Source organism: Amblyomma maculatum, unplaced genomic scaffold (assembly GCF_055883805.1).
Source record: "Amblyomma maculatum isolate TAMU_Amacu unplaced genomic scaffold, ASM5588380v1 scaffold_19, whole genome shotgun sequence".
Taxonomy (NCBI): domain Eukaryota; kingdom Metazoa; phylum Arthropoda; class Arachnida; order Ixodida; family Ixodidae; genus Amblyomma; species Amblyomma maculatum.
In genome coordinates this window covers 10,293,413-10,312,551 of record NW_028146744.1, presented here as the reverse complement: position 1 = coordinate 10,312,551, position 19,139 = coordinate 10,293,413, and the positions used below count along the sequence as shown (strand labels likewise).

Sequence of the window (19,139 nt, the reverse complement as noted above, 5' to 3'; positions counted from 1 at the left end):
TTTGATGATGACGTCCGCTCTGTCTTCCTCTCCTTTGGTCATATTGAAGTAGGGTAGAGCATACGCTACTCTGCTAATAACGAGGCTCCGGACAAGTTTGAGTGTGTCGGGCTCCTTCATCCCCATCTTTTTGCTGGTCACCCGTGCTATCATTCGGGCGACCTGCTGGGTCGAGGTCTTGAGAAGATTAAGCGTGTGTTGACACCTTTGATTCGATTGGAGCCACATCCCCAGGATCCTCACGGTTGTCTTTTCGGGCACTGTCTCCCCTTGTAGCCGGATCTCGAGCTTGTGGCCTTGATCTGTGGGAGCAGAGCGGTTGCCCTTCCCTCGCCAGAATCTGATCAGTTCTGATTTCCGTGATGAGCACTCCAAGCCCCTCTGCTTTAGATATTCTTCGATGACAGATGCTGCTTCTTGCAATTTCGCTTCCTTCTCCCCGAGTGATCCTGTGGTCGTCCAGATGGTGACGTCATCAGCATACATAGCGTGCTGTATGCCCTCCACCTTCTCGAGGCGCCTGGCCAGGCCAATCATTGCCACGTTGAACAGCGTGGGCGAAATGACTGCTCCTTGAGGTGTCCCTTTGTTGGGCGGGGAGAAGGTCTCTGTTTCTATATTGCCAATCTTGATTTCGGCCGTCCGGTTACTCAGAAAGCTCCTAACGTACTCGTAGACTCTGGTTCCACAATTCGTGTCTGCCAGGCCATCTAAGATCGGCTTGTGACTAACATTATCAAATGCACCTTTAATGTCCACTGCCAAAACTATGTGTTCTGCCGAGCGTGGGATACCTGTCAAGACCTCTTCTTTAATCTGCAGGAGAACGTCCTGGGCTGATAGCTTCTCTCTGAAGCCAAACATGGTGTCCGGCATCTGAGCGCTATCCTCTAAGTAATTTTTCAGTCTATTACTGACAACCCTCTCGAAAATCTTTCCCAGGCACGAAGTTAAAGAAATGGGCCGCAAATTCTCTATTGCCAATTTTTTCCCGGGTTTCTGGATCATGATGACCACCGAGTGTTTCCACTGCGCTGGCACCGCTCCTGCTTCCCAATGCTTGTTCATGAAATGCGCCAGTGCCTTGATATTGCTGTTGCTCATGTTCCGAATTATGCCATTAGTGATCTTGTCGTCACCAGCCGCTGTGTTTCGAGTGGCACTTGCTATTGCCGTCCGGACTTCTTCCTCCGTGATCGGCTCGTCCATTCTCGGATTTGGGTTTCCTTTGTAATCTTCTGCGTATGGATATGGATCCTCTAGGTCTACTCCGTAGCATTTGTCGTGGACGGCCTTGATCACATCTTCCTTCGTGCCTGGGAATGTGTGTAGCAACCGCTCCAGCGACTTCTGCCCCTCTCGCTTGGTTTTGGTGGGGTCCATGATGGCTTTTAGAATTCGCCACGTCTTGGAAGTGCTGAGCGTCCCCTGCAGAGAGTCGCAGAATTTGCCCCAGTTGGCTCTCGTCAGTTGTTCAGCGTACTCCGCCGCCTTCTTTGTGATCTCCACAATTTTCATCCTAAGCTTTCGATTGTGCCTCTGTTTCTTCCATCTTCTTAACAGTCTCCTCCTCGCTTCCCACAGGTGGAGTAGATGGGCGTCTATTTCTGGTGTCTCATTTGTGCGTGTCAGTTCTTGGGTAAATCTCTGCTTGTTTTTCCGCAGCGCCCCGCACCAGCTATCAAGATCCTCAATCTCGCCTTGGTCCTCCTCCTGCGCTTCTCTGAACTTGTGCCAGTTGGTAATCCTGGCTGCGCCAACCTGTCGCCTGATCTTGTAGGTGTGGATGGTCGTGCTCACTATATAGTGATCACTGCCGAGATCGTTAAGCGTGTTTATCCACTCAACATCGCCACAGTTCTTGACCATCGTAAGGTCCGGGGTAGTGTCCTTGCTCACACTGTTGCCGTTCTCGTGGGCACTCCCGGGTCCGTTACCAGTGTTAATTCATGTCTGTCTATTAGCTCTCTAATAATGCGGCCTCTCTTGTCCTGTCGCGTGTATCCCCAGGCCAGGTCTTTTGCATTAAAGTCGCCTAATATAATTAGCTGATTTCCTCTTACCAAGTTTAATGTTTCTCCGAGAAGTCTGTCGAAGTCGATCTTTCGTTGGGAGGGGGGGCTGTATACATTTAGGATAAAAGTGCCCTGTTTTTTGTCACTCTTTTGGACCACCTCCACAAGGATATGGGGTGTTTCAATCCCTTTAAATTGGTCATGCCGAATTGTTGTAATGGTCTTCTCCACCATTGTCGCCACCTTCCAGCTCTCGTCATCGGCAGCAAAGACCTCGTACCCGCTAATTGAAGGGGAACTGCCAACCTCCTGTAGGGCTATCACAGCCGGTGGTTCCGCTTGCGAGGCCAGCAGCTGTGACAACATCCCTTTCTTGCGTCGGATGCTTCTACAATTCTACTGCCAAATCTCTAGGCGGTCTTGCTTCGCCTTCTGGTGTCTAGTCATGATCGGTCTCAGATTGCAAGCTTGTCAGTCCGGGCCTGTGATACGGCTTCTCAGCCCTTTCTCTTACTGTGGTGGCTGTTGTTTGCTTCCTAATCAGTTTGGTCATCTCGATTTGCATCGCCTGAAACTTTTGCTCTATATAGCCTGTGACTTGTTCCATGGCTTTCTTTGTGATTTGCTCAATGATGTGTGGGAGCAGCTGTGCTAGCTTTTCCTCTACTATTCTTCCTACGTCTTCAGCAGTCAAAGGGAGTGTCTGATTTGCCGATGGTGTGGATTTGTCGAACCTGTTTTGTGTAATGTTAATTTGGTTCTGCATCTGATCTAATCGTTGCTTAATCATTGCGTTCTCCTCTCTTATTCCTTTTAGCTCAGCTAGAATTTCTGTTCTTTCCTCATCTAGCTGTTTTTGGGAGGGCAATGCTGGCCAGCTCACCTGATCAAGGTCTTTTTTCTTCTCTTCTTTCTTCTTCTCCCAGGCGCCTGGCTTGCTTTTCTTCGCTGGCTTCTTGAGTTCCGTGTTGGCCTCCGACCTGGACTGGGACCTGGACCGCTCACGCGATGTTTCTTCCTCCCCGTCCGAACTGAACCACCTCTGATGCTTCTTCATGATGCCACTCGTTTCTGGGCGGCTCTGACGTGACTTTGGATGTCCCTTTGTCTTCTTTGTGATCTCCTTGAGCTTGCTTCGGCAGCCGGCGGCTCCAGTCTCATGTGCTCCTCCACAGAGAGCGCATTGGAGTTCGCACTCGTGACTTTCCTCCGGATCTTGCTTGTTGCATCTTCTGCATGCCCTGATAGACGGGTTCGGGCATACGTCTGTTCGGTGTCCTGGCTTTCGGCAGGTGTAGCAAAATTGCTTCGTTGGCTTGTACGGCTCGCATGGGATCTCTCCCCCATAGTAGTACACCCACTTTGGTACGATTGGCCCCTCAAAGACAATGAGGGCCGACTTGGACTTGCCCATTGCTCTGGCCGCGATAATTTTCACGCCCTGGGTCCTGATGAACAGGTTCTCCATTAATTCCTTCTCCGTTGCCCCGGGGTTGATGCCATGGGCCACCCCTTTGAGGTACTCTTCCGGTGTAGTCATAAAAGCGTTGACCGGATGGTCTTTTCCCTCGAAATTCAAGCTTCGGATGCTCATCATGCGCTCCGCCATCTGCATGTCTGGGGTTCTGGTGACGATGATGTTGGATCCCGGTCGAAGGCGGACCAACAAGTCTTTCAGACGAAAATTCTGTGGATCTCCGCAGGCTTGCGCTATAGCCTTGGCTACTTGGGGTGTTGTCAAGTTCTTCACCACCAGACCCTGATGGGGTCTGAAGATCACCTTAGCGTCATTCATCGGCAGTGGTTTCGCGCGCCTGAGTCGCCACTCCGCCTTTAAAACGGTTCGAATTTCGCGCTCCCTCCTCCGCGCCGGGCCGGCGTCCTCTCGGAACAGGCGCGTCAGCTACGTCGTGACGTTGGCTGGAATCCTGCACGGTGGCGCTGCCTCCGCGGCCTCCCCGGCTGCTCTCCGCGCCGCTCGCCATCTTGGATTCATGTACCGCCGCAGCGGCCATCTTGGCTGGTGGCGCCGTCGTCGCCGTCTCGCCCACTTGAGTGTTTGCTGTCGTATTCTCGGTAATCTTGGCCCGACGCTCCCGTTTTTTCGCTTTTTTCTGCCATAGTCTCGAAACTACGGTTGTCCAATCGCCTTGAAAGGTGTTTTCCGTGGTATTCGTGTCGGTGGCCTCGATGGTGTTGGCAGCCGGCGTTCCGCCTGTTTCCCCGTCGGGTGGAGGCAGGTTCGGGCACGGTGTGGTGTCCATCGATAGATCTTGGCCTTGGGTGCCGTCCATTCTCGAGCGAAATGTTGGCCCGGATGGACCTCCTTTGTCTAGATCCTCGCCCCCGCGGTGGCTGCCGCCAGCCGCAGGGCGCTCTCGGTTCCACTCGCTCCTCCGCTGCCGCGCTAAGCCTAACGCCGGCGTAGTCGATGGAAGTGCTGCGATAATCGAAAAATCGGTGGTCCGCTCACCAAAAAGTTGGTACTGTCAGACTCCTGTCATGTTCCGATCTTCGCTTGTTAATTTGAAGGTGGTCCGATGGAAGTTGGCACCGCAATAGGCTCTTTTGTCGGGAGCCGAAGTGGACGCGTCCGCCCTGTCCGGCGTCAGTAGTTTGTCTCTTTCGAAGAACAGCCAGTCTGTTTGTCGCTTCTGGCCAGCTGTGTTCAAGAAAACAGAATAAAGAAAATGGCAATGAGGATTTTAAGGGATGCAAGTTTGCAGAAAACATTTTACACTAAGACCACTCATTTCCATATTTCACCAATGTTTACCAATGTTGGTCATACGGCATGTCTCTGGCAGGTGGTAGCTGGCAGGTGATATGGCCAGGTAGTGATTGGTTGGTGCCTTGTGTTATGCCATGAGATCACGTAATGTAGGCCAAACTGGCAGAAGTTACCAACTTGGGCAGCAGTTTTGAGATGAGGGGCCAGACATGCTACTCCAAGGCCATGCAGGCATGTTCATACAGCTTGGTTAAAGCAGGGCTTCAAATCTATTTCAGTGGCCTTTCACATAAATGTGGCACGTTACAACTGCATGCTAATGAGCATATGCGAACAGAAACTGAAGTGAAAACAGAAGTGGTAGTGCACCAAAGCATCTGGTTTAACCACACTGAATTGGCTATATATTTTGTGTGTAAGTAGTTGTTCCAACCACTTAACTGAAAAACCTAGAAGCATGAACGGAGCTCTATGTGCTGGAATGAACACCATAAGACTGGGGAGAAGGCAATGCAAAAATAAGCGCTTGATTTTTAGCAAACCCACACTTCATAAACTTTTGCCCAGGGTGGTACAGAAACCTCAGAAGGAAAACTGAGCACACAAACGAACATTTCCCCCCCCCCCCCCCGCCGTGCTTTAGCATCATATTGTTACTGGGATATCCTTAATGTAACTGGCGCTGCAATGGGCTGAACTCGACGCCAAGACTTCAGTAGCCATGCAGCATCCACTCTGTCAGCGTCGTCTTCTTTCTCAATGCTTTGTAGTGCCCGCGTTCCTCGGTCGTCATCTTTGTCTGTGAGCACATATCGGTGGAGGTTGCGGGTTCGACACAATCTGACGCTGGATCTCCGCAGTGGCCGTCACCTCGAAACCGTCACGGTGACAACCGAAGTGGCTCCATCTACCTCCGCAACTCCAACCATTGTCGTAGCCCACCCCCGTGACCCTGGCCCATTCTGCGGTACAGATGAGGTTGATGTCGAACACTGGCTTTCGCTTTATGAGCGTGTTAGCCAGCACAACAGGTGGGACGCCACGTCGATGCTGGCCAATGTCGTCTTCTATCTCACTGGCACAGCACACGTGTGGTTCGAAATGCACCAAGCAGATATTCCCTCCTGAGATGTTTGCAAACAAAAACTCCATGACCTGTCCGGAAAACCGGTTGGCCGTCAACTTGCCGCCAAGAGGGACCTTGCCACACAGGCCCAGACATCTATCGAGCCTTATATCACCTATATACAAGACATTCTGGCTCTCTGTCGAAAGGTTGATAAAGACATGACAGAACCTGATAAGGTGGGGCACATCCTCAAAGGCATAGCCGATGATGCCTTCAATCTTCCAATCTGTCGGGACTGTTCTACGGTTGACTCCATTCTGCAAGTTTGTTGACGTTTCGAGCAGGCCAAACAAAGACGCATTGCACATTGCTTCGACCGGCTCCCCAACACCGCCCCTAGCTCCATGTGCAAGGATCTGCCAACCCTAAGGCAGCCTTCCAACACTGAAAACGTGACCCGCATCGTACGTCGCGAACTGGAAGCGCTCGCTCCTGCTGCATCCAACCCGCCCTCCTCAGACAGCAACCTAGCAACGATATCCGTTATTCAACGGTCATCTGTCAGGAGGTTGCCAACATGGGTGTCCCCTGTAGCCGCACCGTGGAACACCAGAGTTCGAGTCCCGTCCCTCCCATGGTCGTCACCGCTACGCCTCGCAACACCTACACGGCACTCTACAGATACCGCAATCCTGATGAGTGGCGCACCCCTAACGATAGGCCGATCTGTTTCACGTGCTCGCGTATTGGCCACATCTCTCGCCACTGCCGCAGGTCTTCACCACCTCGACGTTTCACTTACGTTTACCGCTACTCAGATTACAGTCACCGCCGTTTCTCGCCTCGTTATGAGCCGCCCAGCACCAATACCACTCCACCTTCTCCTGCATCCAGTCCAGACGATATGAACATGCACATAGCTCGAGAGCGTGATGGACATCTGGATGACCAGGGCTATGCTTTTGGTGCTTGTCTCATCAGCAGCCCAGACTAAGCAGTGCAGTTTTTCCACAGACCAGTTCTCTACTGTACACTTGGGGCACCCATACAGCAGCTCCTTTTCAGTCAAACAAAGATTAAAACTGCTTTCTCAGCTTTTCATAGCCATACTTGCAGTTTAGAACAGAACAACAAATCTATGTAAAGAGCATAATGCTTTGAAAACCCAGTTTCTCATGCAGAGACAAGCAGACAGCTGAGGTTGTTATGCTTACATTTGGACTTGCAAGCAATGAAACAGGAACACCACCAACCTTGCTCGCTGCAAGTAACTGCATCTCAGCACTCTCGGCCTGAGATACATTTAAATCGGTACCAGAGTTTTGCATTTTCCATTCGTTGAGCACGCCTCATTGACTGAACATGGCCAGGTACAGTGAAATCTCGTTACTACAAACACCACATTAACAAAGTTTTCAAATTAACGAATTTTTTAAGAATCCCCGGCAGATTTGCTATGTTTTGAATGTAAAACTATTTCAGAATTACGAATTTCAAAATAGTGTATATTTCAGAATAACAAAAGTATTTTATTTCTTCTTCTATAATTTTGGAACATCAGTATTACGAATTCGGCTGAAATTAACAGCGCCGCAGCTTGCAACTCTTGCGTGAAACGAAACAGAAACCGCTGTTTCTGTGTGTATGGTCCGTGGGCTGTAGCTATCATCATCAGGACATCTAGGACCAGCTTCTAGCGCCACCATGAAGCTATGGTTATGGTGAGGTGGCGCGACCGCGCATTCCGCCGCTTGGAGAAAACGCGCCTTTCGGTTCATGCCGCCGCCACTGGTCGCCGCTGTGGCGCTGCTGTCAGCTCTTCGATGCATTCTCTCCGGCGCACGCCGGTTCGTTCGTTCTTGTTTGCCTGTAGATGCTGCTTGAGCTGTGGTGCTATTTTTCAATCGGCTTTGCCCTAGCTCAGGTTATCCTGTTTTGTTTGGTGCCTATGTAGTTTTTCTTGACGAGGTGCTAGTGGGAGTATGTAGTACATGTGCATACTTTTCTGTTTCTCTTGCGTTTAGAAACCCCCCGCTAAAAAAAAAAAAAAAATGAAAGAATCGTTGTCAGGCAAAATTACCTTCAATTGCTAAACAAAAAAATGAATGAAAGCATCGTTGTCAGGCAAAAGGCCAGTCAATTGCTAAAAAAAATTAATGAAAGCATCGTTGTCAGGCTAAAGGCCAGTCAATTGCTAAAAAAAAATTAGTGAGAGCATTGTTGACAGGCAAAAGGCCAGTCAATTGTTAAAAAAAATTAATGAGAGCATCGTTGTCAGGCAAAAGGCCAGTGAATTGCTAAAAAAAATTAATGAAAGCATTGTTGTCAGGCAAAAGGCCAGTCAATTGTTAAAAAAAATAATGAGAGCATCGTTGTCAGGCAAAAGGCCAGTGAATTGCTAAAAAAAAATTAATGAAAGCATTGTTGTCAGGCAAAAGGCCAGTCAATTGTTAAAAAAAATTAATGAAAGCATCGTTGTCAGGCAAAGGCCAGTCAATTGCTAAAAAAATTAATGAAAGCATTGTTGTCAGGCAAAAGGCCAGTCAATTGCAAAAACATAATAATGAAAGCACGGTTGTCACGCAAAATGCCAATCATTAACTAAAAAAAATCATGAAGCATTAATGTCAGGCAAAAGGCCAGTCAATTGCTAAAAAAAAAGATTAGTGACAGCATCATCCAGGACCAGCTTCTTATATGTGCGAGACCTGAGTGAGGCAAATGAAGTTCTCAAAGACTGTGGCATCGAACACACATCTGTCATCACTCAGGCCAGTTATTCAAGGCTGATATTTTATATTGCTGGATATGTGGCGAAGAAATGCATCGCTGGCACCAAATGTGAAGACTGATGCAGACAACTCCCCAGTCTCAAGAACGGAGCTGAGCGTGTCTTAATTACCAGTTGAAAGTCAGCGCTCGTTGTGGCGTCTTCTAATCTTGTGCTCCCGTCCACGTTCCGCGCTGTTACCTCAAGATGCATAACCAACATATGCCCAAGCTGCTATTCTAGTTAATTACCAGTGCAGTTGATTGTTTCCATCAACCAATCTAAACGCCCCTGTGACATCCCATGAAAACACCTTTACTCGCTGTTTTAGTGCGCGTGAAATCCGAAGAGACAGCCTTATTGACTTGGTATCCATTCTCCAAATGACCAAACTGCAGCTGGTTGGTTGTCACGGACATATTAAATTTGTGACAAAGTGATCAAGTTCTATGTTCTTAGCAGACTACACCTGAAGACGCAGAATTCATTTTCAAAAGAAAGGCAAGGGAGAATGAAACTGTTGAAACTGAGGTGGGTTGTTTAATTTGCTATTTGGTTGTGAGCAGTTGTGTCTGGAAATTGTGTTTATTCTACCTGTATTACATGTATATTTGAGGCCATCAACAGCAACCTCAACATTGTGATATTTCACTTTTCTTTCCAGCATTCTTGCCCTTAAGTGCAATAAACAAAACTTTGCTTATCCATGAGAGGTTTTTGTGAATAAAACTGCAATTTGTTCCTTCTGTACTTATAATACCGTTTCACATCGCATGTTGCACGTTCTGGCTATCATCTGGCTAAAAATTGCACTTTCCCACTTTAGACGCACCGGAAATTCGCAGACAACAAAGAATAGAAATTAGCCTGATGCCTGCGTACTGTGCGACGTAACCGCACGTTAAATAATCGCTTGTCATCTGCATTCTCTGTAATCTTCGACTGCAACGCCCCTCAGCCCGAGTCGCTTTGGCTTTTTTAAAACTCACGACACCAAACCAAGATATTTAGCTTTATAACTTCGACCACTGTGCCCATCGGGAAATGATGTAATGCATCTTCAGACCAAAACTTCTTCATTTAAGCAGCATTTAGTAGCACGACAAGCAAAACAACCGGCACAGCCGCATCGCCCGCTTTCACGGTGCCAAAGAGCATATTAGCAGTCGACGTCACTCCTGACTTGCCTATTTTGCTTACCTGGTTAAAATATTTCAAGTGGTAACAATAATTTTAACATTTTGTTGGTATGACTGCGCAGCAATCGCACCAAAGTTTACCCCAGCCACGGCCCGTCTCGAGGGGGAGCGCGCGCTCTCCCTCGAGACCGGCCGTGCCCCAGCGCGAGCCGAGCATGCATCGAAGTGCTGAGAGCAGCGCCACCTACGAGAGGCATGAAATGTAGGAGCGGCGCTCGCATCACCTAACCTTTCTAGCCACCATAGCTATGGTTTATTACGCAGTAGCCAGCAGGCCTAGCTGCCTGCGTTTTTTTCTTCCTGTGTTGTGTGCCATACGCGGCTCGGGTCGTTCACGCATGCGGGGCGGTATTTTAGTTGTTTTTTTTTTTGCCGCAGATTATCTTATTGCGAAGTTTGTGCGAGATTGGAGACATTAGCCAGCGAAGTGCCAAGAAGATATGAACGCAGCTGCTTTCACTGCAAGGAATCGACGCAGGGAAAAAGTGATTCGGCCTCTACAGACAGCGAGCATTGCCCCATCGACTGCCGCGATCATTATGAAAGACCGAGACAAGATTTTCAAAGTTCAGGGAGCATTGAAGATGGGGTCATAGAGACCTTTGATGTTTTTTTGTTTTGTTTTGTTTTTTTTTTTTTGTTTTTTGCACATGGACAAAGTCTGTACTTTCATCGCTCGATGCAATCACGCATGAAATGAGTGAGGTGTTCCGGAAAGTGGAAGGTGTATGTGCTGTAGTGGTGTAATGTAGTGCGCAGTCGTGTTTGTTGCACGCAGCAGAAGAAAATAATTGATTTCTTCAAATAAATCAGCTCTGAGTTAGTGCAACATTTTCACTTGAGGTTTTACTTGTCTACACATGTGCCTACTGCCAAGGTATGTCATTTTCATACTTAGGCATGACCACTGTCTTATAATCGCAAAATTTTCATTAAAACGATATTTCAAAACAACGAATAATTTTTTGCGCTCCTGCGGGATTCATTATATCGGGATTTGACTGAAGCTCCAAAACATCCGTGCACAACAGAGAAACAGACACCTTTGTGCCATTTCTCTGCCAAAAATCCACGGATTTAAGTACTGCCCTCATGCTTAGCGAGATATCTTTCTGCCCAGATGTGTCACTGAAGTGTTTTAAGGTGAAAGCCTTTAACAGCTCAAGAGTGGCATCGGCAGAAAGTGTGCGCCGATGATAAAGTCGGTGATGTGTAAGAGTGAGAAAGCTCCTCCCCTCTTTCCCCTTCGTCTCTTTTCCTCCCTCTATCAGGAGACCAAAGAGAGAGAGAGTGCCCTTCTCCCTCTATAGACAGAGTCTCTGTCGAGGAATCAGGAGCGTTCAAAGTATCGTAGCAGCGCGACCAAAAGGCTTCCGCTTCGCTGCATGTAAGGTGACCTGACCTAAGTGTTCCCCTGAAATTTTTCTATCAAGAACAAGCAATCTCAAAATGTTTTCTCGTATCTTAGAAACGAGAGTATTAGTGCAGCTGACAATTACCTCACAACCAGCAGCAAACCAAAGCTCTGCCATGAGCAGTGCAGAAGCGAATGTGGCGGCACTTTATTGAGTGGCAGAGAAGAGCACTGTAATCACAGCACATTCAGATGCACAAAGCAAGCTGTCATGTCGTATTTTTTAAACTTCTCAGGCTTTCATTTTTGTCCGGTAAAAAGTGCTACGCGAAGGCTACCTCGTTATACATTTCGGTCAGGCCATTCTCGCAATGCTTGAAAACTTCCCCGCTGGCACCTGAGAGTTTAAGCAATATTTAAATGTTAGTTTATGTTGACTACTTTCGAAGTAGGCAGAAAAAAAAAAAACAGCACTAGGTGGTATTTTAAATACAGAAATGTTGTGGGCATTCCCAATCCCCTGCCCCCTTTATAACGCAGAGCGTAATTATAACGCGAGTTATGCGCGCTGTTAAGGAGGTTAGTGGAAGAGAGGGCACACTGGACAGGCCACCCCCCCACCGCCTCCCAGTCTCCCGCAGTGACGCTGCCCAGTCTCCCGCTCTTTCCTCCCGGCGTTATTACGCGCTGGCGTTAAAATGGGGGCAGGAGATTGTGAATCCCCACAATGCTCACTTGAATAAAAAGACAAAATGACAAGTAGGTATTTATAAAATATTGGCCCACCTTAGCTGGGACAACTGCATAAACTTTACAGTCACTAGCCTCCTGCAGTGCTCAACACAGAACTCACCATTGGGGCTGCTGGAGCTGTGCTTGGCTGAGCCAGCTACTGAAGGCGGTGGGGTAAGCAGACCAAACCTCTACCTGACTCCCCAAAGGACCTGTGTGTCCGATGGAGTGCGTGTGCCACCCAGGGCCCACATGCTGCCTGCCATCCACGATGAGCCTTGATGCAGGCGCAGCTTGGGAGGCCACAGCAATGACGACGCCGAGCCATTAGGCATGCCACATTCACTCGTGCCACCTACTTGCCCAGCTCCTTCAGATGCTGCCTGCAGGCTTGTTGGCTTCGACCACGTGCCTGTACAAGCAACAAACAAGAAGAAAAACAGATAGATGTACTTTTCTTTTTCCCGAGTTGGCAGCACCTGCCGATCGAGGCTTCAGACACACCTGTTTTTCTGTCTTACCCCACTTACCCCTTCGCACTAAAATAGTCTTTTGAAACTTGCATTAGGCAATTTTCAAGCAGCATAACTGAGGTGAACTAAGCATCATTGTCTCAAGCCGTTATTGTGCGGTTATTTACATGCTGCTAAATTTAAATATAAAAGGTGCTACATGTTTTTCGGACATAGCTTACAACCTAAACTTGCACGACGCTGAGTCATCCATTCCTTAGGGTTCAGTGTAAGAGCATGAATTAAATTTCGGACGCATCGCACCTAATGCCACAGTTCTACCTCTGACATTATTTGCGTTGCACATTTAAAAGGGTTCAAGGCCTTTGAATTTTTTTTTTTTTTTTTTGAAAATCAAGGATTTAAAGGGTTTGTGCAAATCCTGCAGTAAAAGGACTGTGGCACGGCGCCAAACAACAATCAGACGTAGGGGTTTTGACGATTTCTGACTGCAGTCTTCGCATATACTAATCTCGCAATGAAGCGCTGCTCTGGATGGAGACGTGTTGTCTGTATAGGCTAGCACAAGGCATGATGTGCACCTATCCTTAGAGAGCAGGCTAACATGGTATTCTTCGAAGGTAAGTACTTGTGTTTAAACACGTGAAAAGACAGCAAAGAAGAGCAGGGGAGCACAGGGGGCAAAAAAAATCATGAGCGCAATAAAATGGTGGCCTTGTTCAGAATGAACGCTGCAAAGCCAAAGCAGCCACAGCTGGTCAGGCTCTGGTCAGCTGCTGAACCTATGATGCTGATGGTGCTAGCGTGGCCATTAATAGTGATGCTGACTATTAGGATACAGTTGCAGATTCCGCCATGCCAGCTGCAACCGTGCCAGTTCCACAAAAGCTATTCTTGCATTGGCAGAGGCAACTTTTGGAAGATACAGGGCTTTGGTAGTACAAATGGGAAGTCCAGAGAGAGAGAAAAAAAAATTGGAAGCCTCATGGGCAAATTGGGAGGGTTGGCAGGTGCAATATACTGTGCGATATTAGTGTACATCGAAGAATATCAAGTGATCGAAATTTCCAGAGCCCTCCACTAAAGCGTACATTGTAGCCTAAGTCGCTTTGGGATGTTAAATCCTCTAAAACCTAAAACAATCATTTATACACGCAAATAAAGATTTTTTATTATTTTGCAAAAATATTTGCTGTCCTATAAAGGGTTAATTGGAAAGAAACATGCAGACCAAACCAACTAAATGAAGTATTACAGATTGGCTATTGCTTATTCAACTCTTTTTGGCTTCGAGGACAGCTAGATCAATGCCAGTTTCCTTTTTCATTTTTGATGGCATGATCATCAAATTTACATCTTTGTTGTTAATCAGCACGGAGACCAATTAACTGGTCGTGTATTGCACAAGAATGGCTACATAGGAAAAATGCTGATGGTTCATCATGAATAAAATGGACAGAAACAAAGAACCAAATGCAGTGCCGACATTTCAGCGAAGTCCCTGCTTTGTTCCACTTTTACAGCCATCTTTCTATTATTAATATACGGGTAGAATTCCTTAATTCGAGGCATTACAAGTGTGCTGTCATAAGATATACTACTTTGAACACCTTTATTTAATCCTGATCTGCAGCTGTTAAGCATGCACTATGATTTCAGTGCATCTAATTAGAAATAGTAATCACACTCGCAGAAAGCAAGTTTAAGGGGACTAGCAACTGAGTGAAACGTGACACAAGATCATGATGCAAACGAGAAGATGAAAGGCAACAATGCACTCTCATTTTATCATGCACTCTCGTTTTATCACTACACCCCCCTATCGCTCTTCTCGTGTCGACCATCAACATAAGACTGGATCTATTTTTTGCCGTACTGACACTTTTTTGCATTCTTTCATTCCTCCCACATCGAAAGAGTGGAACCACCTTCCCGCTGCCGTGGCTTGTATACAGGATTATACTGCTTATCGTCAGTCTCTGATGACGATGCTTTTATCTGATGCGAATAGTTAGTTTCTTTGTTGCTTGTTATTTTCTTCGTTTTTATTACTTTTTTTTCTGCTATGTTTGTTCAGTTTCTTGCGTTGCATTTGTTACAGTTGTTGTTTCTGTACTTTTTCGAATACTGTGTGTTGCTACATTTTAACTACGTTGTTGTGCCGCCTTTAACAAAAAATAATTTTTTTCTTGCGTTGTTTGCTTGCCCACTCCCCTCTGTAATGCCTCGGCGCTTGAGGGTATTGAAAATAAATAAATAAATAAATGAATTCCTTTGCATTGCCAGTGAAGTGTTTTGAGCTTGTGTCAGATGGCACTACAGTGTTTTGCATTTATTGTTGTGAAGCAGTAACCATCGTGCACTAAACCCGTTGCCGGCAAAGTGTGCACTGCAATGTTGCAATGTTTTTGGCTGTTCGAAGTGCAACAAACACTATGCTAAAGAAAAACTGTACTAATTACTGTCTGGCAGCCACTTCTACCAATGTGCAATGTTATTCCAGCCACAACACTGCGAATGCCCTTTGTAAAAACAGCAGAAGCAGCCAACTCACTAGTGGTCCACGACCGTTCACTCTCGGGGGATATGTGCAGGTCGCTCATCCTGTCGGAAAGGTCTGTCAGACGTGCTGAGCGACGAGAGGACTTCGTCTGCCAGCTGTATGTGCTCCGCCTGTCTCCGAAGTCACTCTGGCCAATGTGCTGAGAACCCTCGTCCCAGCTGGGCAGGTATTCCGCTGAACTGAGGCTCACACCACTAGAGGCACAGGGGCTCGAAGATGACAGGCTGCCTGCACCCGAGCCAACCAGCTTCCTGGGGAAATCCAACACAAGTGCCGCCCAGGGGGAAATCTGTATGCTGTCACAATGACTGCTTCTGCTAGGCTTAGTACTGCGAGACACTTAAAAGAAAGTAGGAAGAGTGAATCCTGCTGGAAGCTAGGAGATCATAATCAAGAGCAAAAGTGACTTCCTGAATTCGTGATGGAAACTGAAAAAGGCAATGCACTCAAACCTCACTGCAATTAAATTCAATTTAAAGAAATCCTGGATGTAATGAATTATTTCAGTCTTCGAAACCTCATACTCACTGAACACCGTATAGTACTTTTAGCATCAAAGCGTAATGAAATTTCACTGCTGAAATGAATTGAACCTGAGCCTAAATTGTAATACAAGTTCAAATGATTGAGCTGAGTGCATACATTTAAAGACGCATTGGAACGGGAAATGTGATGATAAAGATACTAGTGGCCAGCGCGCAGCCTGCTTCCGCCATCTGGGATAATACAGGCAAGGCCGGAGAACGTGACTTCGAGTGAAACCACTACAAAGCTCTAGTGTCGGGGCAACCAGTCACCCACACCAGCCCGCACAGCTGATGTGGCCGTGTTGCTTGCAATCTGCATCGATGGATGTATGTCGAACTCCCTGTGCTCAAAGCTAGTGTGCTATGTTTACCCAAAACCCCGTAAGAGGACAAGGTGTCAGTTGCCTTCGGCACACCCATGACCTTAGAGCTCACTATTGTGTCCTCAAAGCAAATAGCCTTGCCTCTCTACAATGAGCACAAGGAAACCAAAATGCACATTCTTGCACTTATGATAGAAAAGCGGCGAAGTGCACAGTAGGCTTGATTTTATTTTACTGCGTGCCAACTAAAAGAATCCTTCTCTCTCTCTCTAATATGAAAAAAGGGGCGGGGAAAAAAATGTGCCCACAATGGGGCTGCGACAGCGGCGGACACGCCATCATAAGGGGGGATGAGGGTCTTAAAAACTTTTTTTTTATTTCTTAACCTATCTTGCTGAAAATTGCCATGGTGATATATCTTTGAATGGTGATTCCAAATATGTATTTAGATTTGAAATACCTCATCTAGACATGAAAATATGGCAAGATAATGTACTGCGCATAGTGTCTTTTCTTACGGGCCATTACGGCAATTTCTTAATTAAAAAAACTGGTTTTAAAAATATGCTGTCATTTCCAAGAGCCTACTGCACATCCTAAAGCTAAGGAAATTTTTAAGAAGTCATTATATAGGTAATGAATGGATAACAAAGTTGGGAGAAAAAAGACAATGTGGGAGTAATTAGTTTACATCTGATCTAATTGCTAGTCTATCAGACTTTATCGAAAACGGAAAGCTTTAAGATGTAGCTGAGATTTTACTGAAAAAAATGATACCAAGTTCAATAAAATCCATGCATGCAAACATTATGAAAAGTTCCGTAAGGCAAGGCTTTTTACCAAATAAACAAAGCTGAGAAAACTGCATTCAAAGTTTTACTCACTGTGCCACTTTTGTTTTCCAATCACATGGAACGATTTAATGCTTTAGCATGCAGCCCAGTTATTGGTGAACAAAATGACACCAAATTTACATAAATCTGTTCATGTAATGGCTGTGAAAATCTATGTATGGCATTGGCACTTGACAAAAAAAAGATGCTCAGAAAGTCACTTGCTACAGTCTCTGAATCTTCTGAATCTGATGCAGTGTGCAACCAGCACTACTACCTAATAAATGTGTCTGCTTTCTCTGATGCAACCAATAGTAGTGGCAACTGTTCCATTAGTTAAATCTGCCTTATTTGTTGTCCACAAGTGACGCTGACATCACCTGACGGCCGCTTTCAGCGCAGTTTGAAAAATTGGGTTGCACCGGCACTTTGCAGTACATGCGCCCTGCAATTTAAGCATTTCTTGATTTCGGGTCATCGCTGCTGGAACTACATTAGCTAAAACTTGACCTTTCGCTCTCCAAAATTGTCAAAATCGCACTTATAAGTCCTGCAAATTCCCTAGGTCTATTTTTGACGGAAGGAGGCCTACGCCGACCATAAGTGCGAGAATATGAACTGCTTTCACAAACATGCTTTTCGAAGCAAACGTGAAATTGTCAGTGTTAGGCTACTGTCCACTTCTCTCAGCAGCTCTGTGCCACAGCGCCGCAAAAACGAGACCTGCTCAGTCATGCCTCTCTAGGTGTAATTTCATGCCAATATAGTTTCAAAGTGTTCGACATGATCCGACGTATACGAATTACCATACACTGCCAATTGTCGCCCTTTCTTCAAAAAATGAATTTCCGAAATTTGAGGGTTGACTTATAATGGGAGCTGACCAATGTGCAAATTCGTAATTGACCTATATGCATGGCTAAGTGCGTATCCTGCGCATTGAGCTAAAATGTCAAGAGTTGGGTAACAAATTTTATGAGGCATAAAGGCCGGAGCCTAAGGCAACACACAACTAATGACTCGTGGGCAAAACAGTCCTTTCTGCTTGGTCAAACTGGCACTGCCAACTAGACCCCCGTCTGGTTTGACATGGCTAGTTTTTGACTCTAAAGCATTGAAGGACTCCGATGCCTTGCTCCTTCCGTTCGGGATTTCACAGTGATGACATAAGACGATGACAATGCTAACACCCTCCCCACCCCACCCACATGCAGCTCACTCACTGTAAAACAGTTTGGATGAAGAAGGAAGAAATCCAAGCAAGATGCTTCCTTGGGACCACCTACCTGCTCCTGGCCTGGTGTCTGCAGGCTTCCTCATTGCCAGCGATGTTTGGCTGACGGAAGACCTTGCGTAGCCACCATTTTGAACGTTGCGATCAGGACTAGATATGGCTCCTCTGCTGGTGCGCTGCCTAAGTGTTGACGTACCATTCATCCTGGGTGCACTCGCTGTAGACTGTTGGCCATTAAATGGCCTGTTGTAGTCCCTCGATGGACTAGCTACAGAAGCTGGCATCCGCATGTCGGAAATGAAGCGGCCATCAGGTGAGGAGGAGAAGGCATCCCTCTGCTTGAAGAACAGTGAGTGAGTGAGTGAACTTTATTAACTGCTCGGGGATCTTTTTCTTCGCCTCTTCAACCGAGGCTGACGAGCGGTTGGCGCCCCCAGTCCAGGGCACCACTGGCTTTCGCCAGTTTGCGAGCTCTTGTGACCAGGTAGAGCTGAGCCTCCGGGTCAGAGCTGGCCAGCAAAGCCTCCCACTGTCTTTCATTTGGGTTTTCAATTTTTTGTAGTTGATGTGAGCTGCATTCCCATGTTATGTGGTACAGGGTAGGGGTCTTCCCGCACCACGGGCACTCGTCTCTGAATGTCGTGGGATGCATCATGTGTAATATGTGTAAATTAATGAAGGTGCCCGTCTGTAGCCGCCTCAGATCTATGGCCTCCTCGCTGCTGAGCTTTTTATGCGGCTCCGGATATACTTTCCGCAAGCCTCTATAGTGTTGTAGTATTGTGGTGTAGTCAGGGTCAAGCGGAATCAGGTCCTCTGTCCCGAGACTGTTGGGCGCACGGTAGGTTGCATGTCCTCGTGCTACCCTGTCTGCGTACAAATTCCCCGTGACCCCTGCATGCCCCGGAATCCACACTAGTGTTTGAGTGCATTGTTTTGTTGGCTCGCTTGTGGAAGAAAGGATTTGGTGCGCTACCTTAGATAATTTACCCCGTTGAAAATTTCTGCATGCGGATTGAGAGTCGGACAGTATCGTCAGACTCTCTCCCGTTTCTCTTCCTTGCCTAATGGCCAGTGCGATAGCCACTTCTGCCTCCGTGACTGTACAGTTTTGGATCGAGGCGCTAACTACCTCCCGGCCTTCGCAGTCTGTGACCGTGGCTATCGCCCTCTTTGCGTTGGTTTCGTATAAGGCTGCGTCGGTGAACCTTGACGTGTCTTGTTGGCCAAAAGTTTTTTCATAATACTCTGCCCTTGCCTGCCTTCTTCCCGGGTGTAGGCGGGGGTCCATGTTTCTAGGTATGGGCCGAACTCGG

At 47.0% G+C, this 19,139-nt stretch overlaps 1 protein-coding gene across 1 annotated transcript; it reads right to left on the bottom strand.

Annotated features, from left to right (window-relative positions):
* Positions 1-4,536: 4,536 nt before the first annotated feature.
* On the bottom strand, positions 4,537-18,113 carry LOC146171671 (uncharacterized). Its single transcript, XM_084586433.1, has 4 exons — positions 17,876-18,113; positions 14,898-15,134; positions 11,992-12,282; positions 4,537-4,677 (listed from the first exon to the last, which is right to left on the bottom strand). Exons 1-3 carry the CDS (start codon positions 18,111-18,113, stop codon positions 12,062-12,064), a joined length of 696 nt encoding a protein of 231 aa, XP_084442559.1. The 3' UTR covers positions 4,537-4,677; positions 11,992-12,061.
* Between the last annotated feature and the right edge of the window lie 1,026 nt (positions 18,114-19,139).